The sequence below is a fragment of the Eschrichtius robustus genome, chromosome 3 (assembly GCF_028021215.1).
Source record: "Eschrichtius robustus isolate mEscRob2 chromosome 3, mEscRob2.pri, whole genome shotgun sequence".
In the NCBI taxonomy this organism is placed as follows: Eukaryota; Metazoa; Chordata; class Mammalia; order Artiodactyla; family Eschrichtiidae; genus Eschrichtius; species Eschrichtius robustus.
Window position 1 is genome coordinate 5,845,653 of NC_090826.1, and position 16,167 is coordinate 5,861,819.

General features: G+C 60.9%; 1 protein-coding gene across 1 annotated transcript in view; it reads left to right on the forward strand.

The window, feature by feature from the left end:
- CAMTA1 (calmodulin binding transcription activator 1) overlaps nucleotides 1–16,167 on the forward strand; it is an 894,089-nt gene that overhangs the window by 800,081 nt on the left and 77,841 nt on the right. Inside the window, exons 9-11 of the mRNA XM_068538797.1 lie at nucleotides 5,304–5,444; nucleotides 6,963–8,803; nucleotides 14,376–14,502. Coding sequence (XP_068394898.1) covers nucleotides 5,304–5,444; nucleotides 6,963–8,803; nucleotides 14,376–14,502 — 2,109 coding nt within the window. The remainder of the gene's footprint in view (nucleotides 1–5,303; nucleotides 5,445–6,962; nucleotides 8,804–14,375; nucleotides 14,503–16,167) is intronic.

Here is a 16,167-nt window from a genome sequence, read left to right on the forward strand (position 1 = left end):
GGGATAGAGAAGGTCCCCTCGATAACATCCTGTCCCCATGAGTCAGACTCTGGCTCCAGTGGGGATGAGAGCTAGAGTAACCAGGAGGGCCTCCAGGGGGAGGTGAGGCTTGAGCTGGCATGTGCTGGATGGAAGGGTAAGATTTAAAGCGGCAGCAAAAATGATGCCAAAGCTCAGCCTCTGTGCACCGGTGCCTAATCGAATCTCGGAAACAGAGTTCTGGGTGAAGTAGAAAAGAATAGCTTTATTGCTTTGCCAGGCAAAGGGGGGCACAGCAGGCTCCTGCTCCAAAAAACTCCATGCCCCAACCCGGGAGGATTTGATGAGGAGTTTTATAGCAATAGTTCAAGCATGGGGTTGCTGACAAGATTAGAGTGTGTGCAGGGGCTGCACCCCTCCAATTTGGTCTCAGGTAGTCTCTTGATGAGCTTCTCTGGTTCCTCTAATCTTGCCTCAGGTGGTTTCTTGGCTGCTAGTCTCTTGACGAGCAACTGTTCAAATCTGCCCTTTGGAACTCAGGGAAGGTCATGGAGGCTGGAGTCTGCTCCCTAAAAACAAGAAATGGGGGACAGAAAGGTTTGTGCCCAGGAGCCCCACAGGGTCCTGCTCGGTTTCAAAAGGAGGCATTCTGGAAAGATCTCAGTGCCCCTCAAACATACACACCCAACGTGTGCAGCACAAGGGCAGGGTGGGTCTCTCCCAGGGGCATGTAGGGCTCAGGCCTGAACCCTGATATCAGCCGGGGCTCCCATAACAGAGCACCACAGATTGGGCAGCTTAAGCCATAGGAATTTACTTCTCACAGCTCTGGAGGCTGGAAGTTCAAGATCAAGGTGTGGGCAGGGGTGGTTTCTGTTGAGGCCTCTCCCCTTGGCTTGCAGACGGCCGCCTTCTCGCTGTGTCCTCACATGACCTTTCCTCTGTGTGCTCACCCCTGGTGTCTCTTCCTCTTCTTATAAGGACACCAGTTCTGTTGCATTAGGACCCACCCTTAGGACCTCATTTAACCTTAATTATCTTCCAAAAGGCCCTATCTCCAAATATATTCAAATTGGAGGTTAAGGTTTCAACCTGAGAATTTTGGGGGGTACACAATTCTGTCCATAACAGAGTGACAGGGCAGCTCAACCTGGAGTCAAGTTAAGCCTACCTGGCCAAAGCTCTCCACCTACAACCCCCCACAAGGCTGGGATGGAGCAGGCATAAGCCAAGTGGCCCTCAGCTGGCAGCTGGCCCCAGGCAGTGGTGTGGGTGGAGGATTCACCCCCATACCTTCCCCAGCCCCCTCCTCCAGATCTCAGTTACACTCTTCCCAGCGGTTGGCTGCCTCTTGGGTGAATTGCTCATCAGAAGATGCTCTCCAAAGCGTGGCCCCACGCTGTTGTCACCGATTTCCTTTTGATTATTCAGATTAGTGTTAGCCTGGCTGCCCAGCTCTGGGAGGTCGTTAGGGTGAGCGTCGTGTTCAGGCCACGTCAGCACTCTCGGCTCGCAGACCAGTCCTCCCACAGGGCCTGCTGCACTCCGCCTGGCAGAGCCAGTGTCGGGCCCAGGTGCGGGGTTCCCTGGGCAGCAGCAGGACTATGGGCGGAGCCGCAGGAGTACCCTGCAGCACCCCACTTTCCTCTGGCCAGTGTGGCCCTCTGGCCACTCCTGTCCTGTGCAGGCCTGTGAGGAGTCACCCACGCCCGCCTTCTCCCTCTCTGGTACCTTCCTTGCCCCAGCCTTCCTGGGCACACAGGACAGGCCCCCCTCCATCACCTGAGCAGCCCGGGAGCACCGTCCAGACCTCCTGCATGGGGAGCTTTAGAGGCTCCCCGGCCAGGGATTTGGCAGGAAACACTCAGGCCACCCCCCGCCCCCAGGCGGCCGACTGTGGCCTGGGAATGAGGAGCCCTCCACCGAGACTCAGAGAGCAGAGGGGACGATGTGGCCCAGAGCCACCAAGAGGTGATTTGGGCGGCGGGGGGGGGGGGGGGGGCGGGGAGGTATTCCCTTTTCTCTTTCTGTGCCCTCCGCCCCAGTTCATGACCTTACATTTCACCAACTGTACCTTTAATAGGTTTCCCTTTAGCTGCTTTTATGAAGGAGGAGAGGCAGTGGAGGGGGAGGGGGCCAGCGTGCTGTGTATCAACCTTCCTTCCATAAAGCACGCTTTTCCCAATAGAAATCTCCTTTCCCATTGATTCGTTACGTGTCGGGAAGCGGAGCATGACATGTTAAAAGCCGTCTTGATAGTATTTGATATTCGGTACTAACAGCTTACCACCTCCGAGGAGGGGGCTCCTCTCCCCTCCCCCACCAGAGGGGGAGGGAGGCAATTTGCATATTGGATGTGCTAAGACAGTAGGTAATTTGCATTAAGCATCCAAAAATTCTCTGCTTGCAATCTGTCACCCTTCACTGGGTTTTCATTTTATAACCTTCACAACATGAGGAGACGAACAAGAAGCAGAAAGAACGCAGGAGCTGCGCCCGCATGGGGGCTGGAGGAGGCTGGTCTGAGCGGCAGTTGTCAGCACAGGGGGGGCCTGGTCCAAGATGCCAGAACGTTCCAGCAGAGCCGACTGGCAGTCTGGGGGTTAGCGAGCCCACCCAACGCCAGCACCCCAGACCTTTGGGTAGGGTTGGGTCCTGCAGCCAGAAGCCAGAGGTGGGGCTGCCTGAGCCTAGCTCATGTCTCCAGAGATTCAAGTTCAGACTCGGGTGGGCCAGAGAGGGTTCCCTGAGAACACCTGGTCTGGCTTTGCAAAGAGCCCCTGCTCCAAGTGCTCCACAGGTAGAAGCGCCCGTGATGAGCTCTGGAGATGCTTCTGGTCTCAGACTTGCAGAATCTGCAGACTCGGCTTAAGACAGAGCCCTGTGTTTGCCATCCTGACCGCATGCGAGGAACTCATGCAGAGCTTTAAAGAAAAGTCTAGGCACCCCTCCGGAAGCTCTGGGCTGGGGCGGGACATCTGTGTACAGCGGTTTGAGTCCTGCCCTCTGGCCCCCACCCTCAGCCTCTGTTTTCTCATCTATAACATGAGGATTCTGGAAAAGGTCCTCAGCCAAGGGGGGCCCAGGTGTGAGGACACGCCCTGACCCCTGAGTCCTGCCTGGGCCAGGCCCCTTCTGCTGTGATCTATTTTCCATGTTGGATTTCCAGGTAGAGGTTTATTTGCGAAAAGTGCTCCACAGCTATGATGAGGTTTGCAAACCCCTGGCCTGGGCTATCCCTTCCAGCTGCCAGACAGGAGGTGGGCCTGAGCCAGCGGGAGTGCAAGCTTCCTGGGGCTGCCAGAGATTTTCCCGAGGGATCCCAAGGGGAGGCGCCGTCCACCTGCAGAAAGGTGGGCTGCAAACACCCAACCCCTGGGCATGCGCATCATACAGGGCTCCAAACAGGCGCCCACGACTTCAAATCCAGGCAGCTGAGCTAGCTCGAGGCAGAAGCCATTCAGCCACCATCCCCTCTCAATGACCCGCCAGAATTCGGGACCGCCAGGAACAGGGCTAGGGCCCCAGCGCTTTTGAAGAAATGAGCGGCAGAGCCCGGAAGACCTCCCAAGGGGCCAGAGCCTCATCAGAATGGAGTGGAGGCGAGGATCCTGGGCGAACACCTGGGCAGGTGCACGGAGAAGAAAAGCGGCGCCCTCGGGGGATTCCCAGCAGATCACGACCCTCACACCGGGATTTTCTTTGAAAAACCACTGAAGTTCTACATGAAGGCGCGGTCGAGGAGCAGAGGCATGAGACGGACGGCGCCGTGGAGCTCTCCCTGCAGCGTTCCAAGGCTGAGCCGTCTGTGGATATCACAGCAAGAAGCTGCCTTCCCCAGGCCTGTTCCCAAAGCATCGGCCAAGCTGCAGGGCAAGGCCAGCATCGCGTGCTGTGTGTCGCTGTCATTGCTATCATCAACATTAATGGTTATGACAACAGCTACTCTTGGCGGGGTCCACACAGAGTGCCAGGCAGGAGACTGGGTTTCCTCCGGGCCACCCTGTGAGGCAGATACTCTTGTATTCCCATTTTGCAGATGAGGAAACTGAGGCTCAGAGAGGTTTAGTGACTTGGCCAAATTCACACAGCAAGTACAGAACAAAACCTGGACTCCAATCCGCATCTGAATCCAACCCAGCTCCTACCCGCCGTGTAGACTCTCCCTGTGTGTCTCCTTGTGCCCCTCACAGAGCAAAGGCAGGCTCTGCGAGTTGTGACAGTTCTTCCCATGGAGTCCACGTGAGATCAGGAGAAAGCAAATTGTTCTTGCACTGGCAAAGCCCCTGGCCTCTCTCTAACCTGACCCTGTGCCCTGATGCCCTGCTCCTCCTCTCAGACCACCAGCTCCCACCGTCCACCCCCTTCATAGGGACCTGGGTCCCTCCTGAAGCCCCAGGCACCAGCTCCAGCCCCGGGGCTGTGGATTCACTGCGTCTGGACCCGGCCCCCCAGAGCCACCAGAGAGGCCCCCCAGGCTCAGCCCCCCGCCTCTCAGCCAGGTCTGCTCCAGCTGAGAGAACACAGCAGAGCAAGCGGGCGTGAAACTCAGTCAGTCCACACACCCAGCCAGGCAAGTCGGTTATTTTAGACTTCCAGCCCCATCCTGCCAGGCAGGTGGGGAGCCCACCCTCAGTCATGCTGGGTCCCCCACTCCAACACCAGGGACAGCAGGGGTCCAGGGTTGAGGAGGGTGGAGCCAAAACGCCAGGGCGGCCGTCCGGGTGGCGGGCCATCAGTGGGCACCCACTGTGCCCAATCTGCCATCCCTCGAGGCCGGGAAGTCTGGTGAGAGCAGGAGGCTGAAGCGCTCCCCCTCCGCCACCCGCCGGGGCTGGGCATCCATCCTGCTGGGAGCCGTTCTCCCCAACCTCCACCACGTCTCCGCATCTCCGCGACCTGCGGTCTGCGGAGGTCCCTCGGCCTCCGGCACCTCCCCTTCCCCATCCTCGCTCTCTGTCTCCTCCACTCCAGGACCCCCTGAAGAGCCACCCGATGTACTTGGACTTTGCGGAAACAAAAGCAACTCCCTGGGCCGTCTACTCCCCCCACCCCCACCCCGCCATGCACCACAGGAAAGGAGGGCAGGAGGCAGAGGGGGAGCACTGAGGTCCCCAGGGGAGCAGGGTCTGGCGGGGCAGCCTGGGCCTCCCTTCTCTACCCTCCTCTCTCGCTCCTCCACTCCTTACGGCCATCACTTCACAGTGCCTGGGGCCGGCGTCCCAGCAGAGAGGGGGCCGCGCTCAGGGCGGGCCCCGGTCCCGGCCCTCGCAGGACGCCCCCCGCAGGCGTGGCCGCTGACCGCCCCGTCTCTCTCCCCACAGTCCACGGCATCAAGTGGACCTGCAGCAACGGGAACAGCAGCCCGGGCTTCTCGGTCGAGCAGCTGGTGCAGCAGATCCTTGACAGCCACCAGACCAAGCCACAGCCGCGGACCCACAACTGCCTCTGCACCGGCAGCCTGGGTGAGCCGGGTGGCCCCCAGCGGGCGCGTGGGCACAGGGGGTGCTGCCGGGCAGCGGGCGTGAGGACCACAAGGGGAGAGGGGGCAGCCAGGAGCCAGGCCACAGCACCGCAGCCAGGGCAACTCTCCCTCGTCCTGCCCGGCAGGGCCGGCGGGCAGCCCACTTCGGGCAGGAGAGAGCAGTTTCCGGAGAGGCAGCGCCCTCTAGGAATGTGGGCAGCAGGGTCAGGAGTGCACAGGGTTGGGTCTCTGTCCACATCCACCCGTAGCAGGTGCCCTCCGGGCCCTGGGATCTCGGGCATCAGCAGCAGGAGCCCAGGTCCCCGGGCCGACACAGGCTTTTCTGGGAGATCAGCCCTGAGTCAGTGGGACCACTCAAGCGAAACCTCTTGCTTTCACCTCTGTCTCCTCCAAGAATGTAAAGCGTCCCACATCTTCTGTCCCGGTGTGTCTGTGTTTCCGATAATGGTATCTGCTCTTGGAAATGTGGTTCTTTACTCCCTAGCTGCCTTAATTAGCTATTTCCATTAGAGGGTCATGTCACTTCTCTGCGAAGTCTTCATGCATTTAGGAATCTTGGTGAGTCTGTAACAGGATCAGGGGAGAATTCACCCTTTTATCAAAAGCGGAGTCACCCTTATCAGATGGAATGAAAATTACGCAGGAGTGGAGGCCTGGGGGCAGAGCCCTGAGTGCAACTTGCTCAGAAACGCTCAGAGCCTGAGGTTCTTTCTTCTCTGCCACTGAACTGGGGGTTAGGGCTGGGTGCTTGCTCAGGTCTTTAGAAGGATTTCATCCCACAAAGAGCCAAGGATAGGCCCGGGCTAGCTAAATGGAGTGCGGGGGTGGCCCCAAATACCTTTCTGCCTCTGGAATAAAGTCTAGAACCCTCTTTGGTCCTGGGGCCTAAGAGCTAGTCCAGGGAGAGTACATTGTTCTCTACCCACCGCACCCCCATCCCCCTACCATCAACCACCGGCTTTCAGTCCCAGAGGGGCTTCCTGGGACACTGTGGCCTGAACAGGCGTGAAAAGTTTCAGGGGAGGGGAGAAGGCCCCGGCCACCATCCCAGACTGAGCCATTCCAGTGAGTGAGTACGCCTCGGAAGGTGGGAAGGATTTTCCTGGAGTACGACATTCTCCCCAGCCTCTCCTTCCCCGCCTCCTATGCACTGGGGCTCTTCAATTACTATTTGAAAAGAGCATCAGGGACAAAGCCCCCCAGTCCGGAGGGTGGTTGCATAGGGCACCTGAGAGCCTGGGGTGGGGTAAGAGGGCCTGAGTCCCTGAGGGTCTGTCCCACGGCAGCCCCGAGGGGCCAGGGCCAGCTTGGACTCCCAGGCTGGGCTCTGCCAGACCCCAGCGCTCAGGGACGGGGCCCACTGCAGTCCTAGCTCTGACACTCTGCGTGTGTGTGTGTGTGTGTGTGTGTGTGTGTGCGTGTGCGTGTGCGTGTGCACGTGTGTGCGTGTGCACGTGTGTGCGTGTGCGTGCGCGTGTTGCGCTTCTGATCTCCGCAGGAGCGGGCAGCAGCGTGCACCACAAGTGTAACAGTGCCAAACACCGCATCATCTCGCCGAAGGTGGAGCCGCGGACGGGGGGGTACGGGGGCCACGCGGAGGTGCAGCACAACGACGTATCCGAGGGCAAGCATGAGCACAGCCACGGCAAGGGCTTGAGCCGCGAGAAGAGGAACGGCAAGGTGGCCAAGCCGGTACTGCTGCACCAAAACAGCACCGAGGTCTCCTCCACCAACCAGGTGGAGGTCCCCGACACCACCCAGAGCTCCCCCGTGTCCATCAGCAGCGGGCTCAACAGCGACCCGGACATGGCGGACAGCCCCGTGGTCACGGGCGTGTCCAGCATGGCGGTGGCCTCCGTGATGGGGAGCTTGTCCCAGAGCGCCACAGTGTTCATGTCCGAGGTCACCAACGAGGCCGTGTACACCATGTCCCCCACCGCAGGCCCCAACCAACACCTCCTGTCGCCCGACGCCTCTCAGGGCCTCGTCCTGGCCGTGAGTTCCGACGGCCACAAGTACGCCTTCCCTACCACGGGCAGCTCGGAGAGCCTGTCCATGCTGCCCACCAATGTGTCCGAAGAGCTCGTCCTCTCCACCACCCTCGACGGGGGCCGGAAGATTCCAGAAACCACCATGAACTTTGACCCCGACTGTTTCCTCAATAACCCGAAGCAGGGCCAGACGTACGGGGGCGGAGGCCTGAAAGCCGAGATGGGCAGCACCAACGTCCGGCACTCACCACCAGTGGAGAGGGGCTTCAGCTTCTCCACCGTCCTGACCAAGGAGATCAAGACCGAGGACACTTCCTTCGAGCAGCAGATGGCCAAAGAGGCCTACTCCTCCTCCGCGGCGGCCGCGGCGGCCAGCTCCCTCACCCTGAGCGCGGGCTCCAGCCTCCTGCCGTCGGGCGGCGGCCTGAGCCCCAGCACCACCCTGGAGCAAATGGACTTCAGTGCGATAGACTCCAACAAGGACTACACGTCCAGCTTCAGCCAGACGGGCCCCCACGTCCACCAGACCCCTTCCCCGAGCTTCTTCCTGCAGGACGCCAGCAAGCCCCTCCCCATCGAGCAGAATGCCCACAGCAGCCTGGGTGACTCTGGGGGCACCTTCGTGATGCCCACGGTGAAAACGGAGGCGTCGTCACAGACCAGCTCCTGCCGCGGCCACGTGGAGACACGGATCGAGTCCACTTCCTCCCTCCACCTCATGCAGTTTCAGGCCAATTTCCAGGCCATGGCGGCGGAAGGGGAGGTCACCATGGAGACCTCGCAGGTGGCCGAAGGGGGCGAGGGCCTGATCAAGTCCGGGGAGCTGCAGGCCTGTAGCTCCGAGCACTACCTGCAGCCCGAGCCCACCGGCGTGATCCGCAGCGCCGGCGGCGTCCCCCTCCTCCCGGGCAACGTGGTGCAGGGACTCTACCCCGTGGCCCAGCCCGGCCTGGGCAACGCCGCCAACATGGAGCTCAGCCTGGACCACTTCGACATCTCCTTCGGCAACCAGTTCTCCGACCTGATCAACGACTTCATCTCCGTGGAGGGGGGCAGCGGCACCATCTACGGGCACCAGCTGGTGTCGGGGGATGGCGCAGCGCTCTCGCAGGCAGAGGACGGGGCCCGTGCCCCCTTCACCCAGGCAGAGATGTGCATCCCCTGCTGCAGCCCCCAGCAGGGGAGCCTGCAGCTGAGCAGCGCCGAGGGCGGGGCCAGCACCATGGCCTACATGCACGTTGCCGAGGTGGTCTCGGCCGCCTCAGCCCCGGGCACCCTGGGGATGCTGCAGCAGAGCGGACGGGTGTTCATGGTGACCGACTACTCCCCAGAGTGGTCTTACCCGGAGGTAAGCTGTCACTGCCCTAGCCTCCCGCACCAGCCTCACCTGCCCACCTGCCAGCACCCAGCAAGGGGTGCTCGTTTGCGTGTGGCTGCCCTTCCCTTGAAGCTCTGGACCCTGCAGGAGTCCCCTCCCTCTGTCCCCACGGTGCTCGAAATACCCCCAGCTCTCTCAAGCGGTGTTCTCAGTCCTCACAGGAGCGAGTAGCTTTAAAATCAGGGGTCTCCTCGGAGGCCAGGTGGCCCTCCCAACTCTGCCAGATCAATGTTCGCTGTCACCGCTGTCACCTGGCTGATGTCTTAAGATTCCACCTATGTTTTGCTTTGCCTTTTTTTTTTTTTTTTTTTTTTTTTTTCGAAAAAGCATCCTAGGGCTGCTGGAAAAAAATTTGGAAATCACCACTGTAGACCATCTGTATCCTCCATTGCTTTTGATTTGTTTCACAGAACAAAGCAAAAACAAATTCCCATCAAATTGAGAGGGAGGGTACAGCTTCCAAAGAGTCATCTGTGAGATTTTGGTGGTATATCCAGCCTCTACAAAATCAAAGGCATCCCCCCACCCCACAGTCCGTCTCCCTTCCGGGCGGGGCTGAGATCTGACGTTGAGAATCACTGCGCCAAAGCCCAGGACCACAGGACGACCCAGGTCTTGCCACGGTGGCCCAGGTGCTTAAGGAAGGATCCTTTGCTTTTCCTCCGAAGTAGAATGGCGTAGGAAGGGGACAGAGTGGCCCGAGTGTTCCCTAACCTCCTGCTGCCCCATAGGACACGCTCCCTGACCCCTCCCAGTCGGCCTGCCAGGTGTTTGGAGAGCAGCATATTGGGGCCCAGATCGGCACTTTCTCCCCTGGGAGATGGCTGCCCACGGCTCCCCTGGCTCCACTGCCACCTTCCCTGGACATTAGGGCAGGGGCTGCTGCCCAGAACACCAAGGGAGGGGTGCTCCTAAGAGGCCCTGAAGCTCATGGGGTACCTCAGGGCAGTGACGCAGACCCCGCAGAAGGTCTTCCGACACGGTCAGGGCAGGGATGCTGGCTAAACCCGTGCACGTTCCAGCCCCAGGCGCTGGCAGGGGCTCCCAGGACGAGGCCCGAGTTGGGACAGGGTTAACGGGGTTCCCTGAGAAGTGCAGCATTTCTGAGAGCCCGTGTCGGCTTCCCAGTCTCCCCCGGGCCCTGGTGAAGGGGACGCTGAGGCCCAGGGTGGAGGGCAGGTCTCAGGGGGCACCCCTGGGTGTCATTCCTGGCTCTGCTGTGATTTTTCCCTCCCTGTGACTCAGTTTGCTCACCTATCAAGTGGGGGTGATAATAGTACTTGCTTCTTGGTAAAGTCTTCGGCCTGTAGGAAGTAATCAATAGTTTACTGTTATGTTATTGGTTATTACTCTGTGGCCATCCCAACTCACGGCCCACTGTGCTCCTTTTCGTGTCCTCCTGCCTCGGCCGTGGCGAAGAGGCTGCGTATGAATGCCCCCAGCTCTCAGATGGCACATCAGCCCAGGTAGTGGCCCCCCCTTGGGAGAGGAGCACCCCAGCAATACAGCAGGTGTAAGAGCAGCTCTGCCCGTGCACCGTGTCCTCGGGCAGCAGGTTCCTCCCAGCTCAGGGGTCCAGAGGTGGCTGCCCGACGTGGCGAGGGGCACGGGGCTGGGGCTGCACAGTCTGGATTCAAATCCTGCCCCCCACTTTACTAGCCGGTGGTGACTTCAGGCAAGGTCGCTGCCTTTCCTGTCTCTAAGATTGGGGCAATGCTAGCGCTTTCCTCACTGGGTTGTCAGGACTGAGCGAAGAGCTCCAGCAGCCCTGCCCCTTCCACCCACCTCCAGGGACTCCCCCTACCCCCACGGACCCCCAAGACTCCAGAAGACTGACTCAGTTTCCTCTTGGTGTGGCTCGCTGTGACCCCATCCCCTGGGGTGAAAGGTCAGCTCAGCCCAGCAGCTGGCTCCCCACAGGGATTAAGAAAGCAATTCAGAGGGGCTGGGAGGGAGGCCTGGGACCGGGGTTCAAGGAGGTCAGAGCTGGGAGTCAGGGCACCGCCTCTCGGGCCTGCCTCCTGGGCCTCGGTGTCCTGATCTGTAAGTGGCTGAGCAGGGGTGGCCTCCAGGCCTCCGACCTTGGAGATCTGGTCCTTCCTCAGGATGCCCTGAGGCACCCCGGCGCCCGTGTCCTGCGGGAGGAGGAGCTTTTTATCCCCGGACTCAACCTGCGAGCTGAGTGCACATTCCTGGACGGGTCCAGGCCCTCCTTCCAGCCCCTGGGACCTGCAGGCACTGGTCAGGGGCTCCTGGCAGGCCTGGCCCTCTCTGTCCTGTATCCGAGCACCGGCCTGCAGATCCCTAAACTGTACCTCGGAGAAAGTCAGTTCAGCAGCTCACCACGCGAGGGCGGCATGGGAACGAGAAAGGAAAGATGGCCCGGGCACCTCGCAGAGGGAGCGGCCAGCCCCGCTTTTCCAGAAGCTCTCGATGCTTCCAGCTACCGAGAAACAAAAGCAGCTCAAATTCAATTTGCTTTGGGAAATGCGCAGATGCCACCAGCTGGGCCCTTTGGAGCCCAACGTGGCTGCTCGGAGAGGGCTCCGTAGAGGCCCCAGCGGCTCTGCCGGCCACTCCCCACCCCGCCGTCGTCCCCCACCCAGTCCAGCAGCAGGGGCCGCCCCTCCTGGGTTCTCCTGCAGGGGGTAGCATCTTCTCCCCTGTCCTTCCTCTCTCCTCACAGCACCACCCCCACCGGCGGGCATGGTACCCTTCGCCCTCCCCCCTTCTCTGCTGGGAAGAAGCCTGCCTGCCACCTGTGTCAGGAGCCCGGATCTAGCCAGTCGCTCAGCACCCTCACCCAGCTCTAAAATTCGAGGGTGCCCAGGCACTCACTTTGCAAGGATGCTAAGGCCAGGGCCATCTTGCTGTCTCTTCTTGAGCATCCCTCCCTCACCACAGGCTGCTCCCGCTTCCCCTCTGCTCTGTCTGCCTCTTCACCTGCACGCGCGCGCGCACACACACACACACACACACACACACACACACACACACACACATATGCTGGAGGTGCCCCTGGGCCCCCAGGATCCGCCCTAGGGGCATCAGAAATCCAGGTCCTTTACTCAGGGCTCCCAGGGCACAGAGACCTCAGATAGCATGTGTTGCTGCCTCTCCTCCCCCAAACGGTTCTGCGTCATCTCCCTCCATGGACGCTCCTGCCGCACCAGGCACAGGAGTCTGCAATTAGAGCCGTCAGGTGCCCGCATCACAGCAATTCAGCACAGCCAGGCCGATGTTGCCATGGAAACCATCTCCTGAACTGATGGATGCTGAGCCCCTCCCGCAGCAGTTTCCATGGCGAAGGTCCTGATGTTCTCCAGTAATTTCTGCAGTCCTTTGTTCTTCGCAGCAGCCCGGGCTTCATGCTAGCAGCTATTGATTGGGGTTATTGGGGGTTTTTTTCTTTCTTTCTTTCTTTTTTTCTCACAGAGTAACTGTCTGTGGCCTTTTGAAGACACTGCTCTTCCATTGCCCAGGATCCAGGGCGGATCGTGCCCTGAGCTGGCCTCTGGTGCCCCCAGGCATCCCAAAGTCAGGTTCTACCTGTGCCATATGGTACATCTCCCAGCCAGGAACCCACTCCCAGCCTGTGGGCCCAAGGATGCTGGCTCCAGCCCCGCCACTCCGACAGAACTCCAAATCTCTCTGCGGAGCCATATATCAGAACCAAAGAATGTCAAGGCCAGAGGGTCCTTAAAGTTCAAATGCCACCCAGAGAGGTTGGGCCACTTGCCTGAGGACACACAGCTACGAGGGGCAGAGGCAGGCCTCTTGCCTTTGGCTCCTGGTCCTGAGCTCTGTCTACTACCCTCCAAACTTTGATTGTCTAGCAGTAAGATGACTTCTCCAGCCATTCCAGGCAGAAGAAGGAAGGCCCATCCAAGAGCACAGGTGGAAGGCCTTCCAGTCTGGGAGAGCCCCTTCCATAGGGGAATCTCCCTCCTGTGCTGGGCTATGAGGGACCCACTTCCACCTCATCCCTGGAAACAGCCCCTCCTACTGCTGATGCCCAAGGCCAGCCCTGGGCCAGGTCTGCTTCCAGGAGCATTGTGCGGAGCCTCAATAGCCAGTCCTGTGTCGAGGCCGGGGTCCCTCCAGAGCACGGATGGGCCAGTGCCAAGGACAGGTCACCCAAGAACGTGTGACTGAGCAGGAGAGAACGTCTCGCTGGCATTAGGAGCAGCGGGAGAGCTAGGGTCTGGCCTCTCTGGCCTGGAGAGGCAGGGGAAGGAGGCCCTCAGGCCGCACTCATCACCCCCTCCACCCCCCCAGTCTCCAGGAGGTGCGCCGTTCGACCTTCTCCTGCCTGGACACTAGGTGGTGCTCTCCACCCTGTCCTGGGCAGAGCTTGGCCCCCTGCCAGGAGAGGAGGCTGGAGCCCAGGGTGGCCCACCCGAGGAGAACCAGGAGAGCCAGAAAGGCCAGCCACCCCACCTTCTGCACCCCCAGGGCATGCCTCCCTGACTCAGTTACCTGGCCTTCCCCTCAGCTGTCTGAGCTCTGAGTAGGGCACCTACACCTCCTTGCCCACATCAGGCAGGACAGGCTGCTATTAATCACTAAGCTCGGACAATAGAACAGGACTGCCCGGGGCACCGAGACATAAGGCCACCCTCCTTGCTCTGTGGCTGCCCGGGCTGGTTCCAGCCAGAGGTCAGGGAGCGCCTGTACCCTTCCTGTGCTGTCCTGCGCCTGGGCGCCTCTGGGATCCTTGGGGGGCGGGGCCCTCTCCCCTTGAGCTGAGCAAGGCCATCTGAGCCCCACTCCTGCATCCCCCTTCCCCCCACTCCCCTGCTCTCGCCCTGTGGGAGCAGCTGCAAACACATCAGTGCCTGCGTGTACTGTGTCTGTACACAGTGAGGGGGCCGTCTGGCCACCATGGCAACCTCTGAGCCCCTCCAGCTCTGAGCCTTCCTTCCAATTTTCTGTTCTGCTTTCTTTCTCATCACCTTCTTCATCCAGCCCCCCTTTGCTGCCCCCTCCCCTGGCTATCCCCACCACACCCTGGGCATCCCGGGTCTCCCCTCATCTCCCCGCCAGGGCGTCCAGTCCCTGGAGGCCACTAAGATACTCAAGCCCATTTCCGTAGCTCAGTTCACACAATCTGTCCACAAGCAAACGACAGAGAAAGCCCCTTCCCTCCCCTCCGCTTCCTCTCAGGGGTCCCCCCCGGCCAGTTCTCAGGTGCATCCTGGGGGGAAAGGCTTGAAAACCTCTGTGCTCCCTTCTGCCTGGAGCTGAAAGTTCCACTTCCAGGAGGGGGTCAGGGATCTGAGCTGTTGGCCCCCACGCTGGGTGCCAGCTGAGGAAGGCAAGGAGCATCTAGGGGCTCCTGAGGCACCCTGGGGAGGAGGGCTGGGGCCCTTCTTCCCGCCACAGTCCTGAAACAGTTGCTCTCAAAAGTAGGGCTTATGGGAATTGGCAGTCTGCATTTTCCACGAGCACATGGGCTGGGGGTGCAGCCACGGGGGCCTGTGTCCCTCATCCCTCCCTCTGGGGCTGACCCCCGCCCCCCGCTGGTCTCTGTTCCCTCCAGGGAGGAGTGAAGGTTCTCATCACAGGCCCGTGGCAAGAAGCCAGCAATAATTACAGCTGCCTGTTCGACCAGATCTCAGTGCCTGCGTCCTTGATTCAGCCCGGGGTGCTCCGCTGCTACTGCCCAGGTGAGAGGCCGCCTCCCGGCAGAGGCCGCGGGGCCCCAGAGCGCTGGACTCCGAGTCGGCCTGGAGGGGGTGACCTGGAGCAAGTGGTGTCATTACTCTGGGCCTCGGGTTCCTCCACGGTGAAGGAGTGGGTCCCGGATCAGCTAGCATAACGGCATCTGTTCTGGACTCATGGCCCCCTTAGCATGATAGATGGGGGCACAGGTGAGCTCGGCTGGGTTTTGAAGAGAACCTGATGGAGAGGACTGCTTAGACAGCCAGTGAGCCCGGGTGACACAACCAGGACTGGTCACGGCAGGGAGCTCTCCTCACCCTCCACCCGAAGGGTCACAGGAGCCGGTGAGACCCAGGCGGGCGGAAGGGCCCCAAAAGGAGCTGCGTCTGGGGTCAGGGCCTCAAGGCCGCCCTCTCTCCCTGCTGCCCATGCCGCGCACAGCTGAAGCCACACAGAAGTCACGAGAACAAGAGGGCCCAGGCCGTGCGGTCCACGGGGCCAGTCCCCTGCGGCACAGAGCGGGTCAGAGAGGGATGGAGGAGGCCCGGCAGACCGCAGGGGAGGGGGTGTCAAACTGAGAATAACCCACACAAACCCCTTTGAGAGGCTGGTGGCACCAGCCACCCCATGGCCAGCAGAAGGCCCAGGCACGCCGTCTCCTCCCGCTCTCAGGGCCCGGAGGCCCCGGGTGCCGTCCCCGCGGCTCTGACCTTCTCCCTGTCACTCGGGCAGGGCCCATCATTGTCCACGCAGCTTGGTGTCCCTGTCTGGTCAACTTGCCCTTGACCTCTGACCATCACCTCCTCCCCACTGGCCTGTTGGCTCCGTGAGGACAGGGTCTGTGTCTTTCTTGGTCACCACGTGTCCCCCAGGGCTCGAAAAGTGCCTGGCACATCCCGAAAAGGGGGTGGGTGTTCATGAAGGAACTGCTCGTGTTCTCTGTTCCCTGGGTTGGTGCTGGGGGGACCCCTTGACTGGCCCCTCACACGCATCATTAGTTCCAGGGACGACCCGTCCAGCTGGCCCAGATGATGGACGGAAAGGCAGACGAGGAGGTGGGTGGGGAGGGCGGAGGGTGCCACTCCGTGTTATCTGCAGTCTACAAAAAGGAAAGAGACAGAGAGAGAGAGAACGCTCCCCGTGGAGGACTAGGGGTGGGGAAGGGAAGTGGGGCCGGGGTCCCCAGGGCAGGAGTAGAGCTGGCCCGTGCCAGGGGCCTGGTTCACCTGGGGTGGTCCAGCTTGAAACTCCGGCCGCCCGAGCTGTCGGCCTCACTCCGCACCATCCCCCTAGCCTGGGGCTCCCGAGCTGACATGGAACATACTTTCTCTCTCTCTCTCCATCTCCCCACGCAGCCCACCGGAGCAGAATGCCGCTGCTCCAGGGCTGGGCTCACGTGCTCGGCTTCCACTTGAACGCAGCGGCCTCTGCACCGCAAACATCCCAGGGAGCCAGGGCTGGTGCCTGCGGTGGCCTCCTCTGCTGGCCCTGCCCCCGCCAGCGGCCTGGCCGGCTCCCACTCATCTCCCCCTGCTCCCAGGCTCCCAGCAGCCCTCCTGGGGCTGGAACGCAGCCATCCTGACGCCAGCCAGGCTGGGTCAGCCTATCACAGCTCGGGGGCTGCGTGTGGCTAACGCAGCCCCCCACCTCCACTGGTGAGGTAGGGGGAG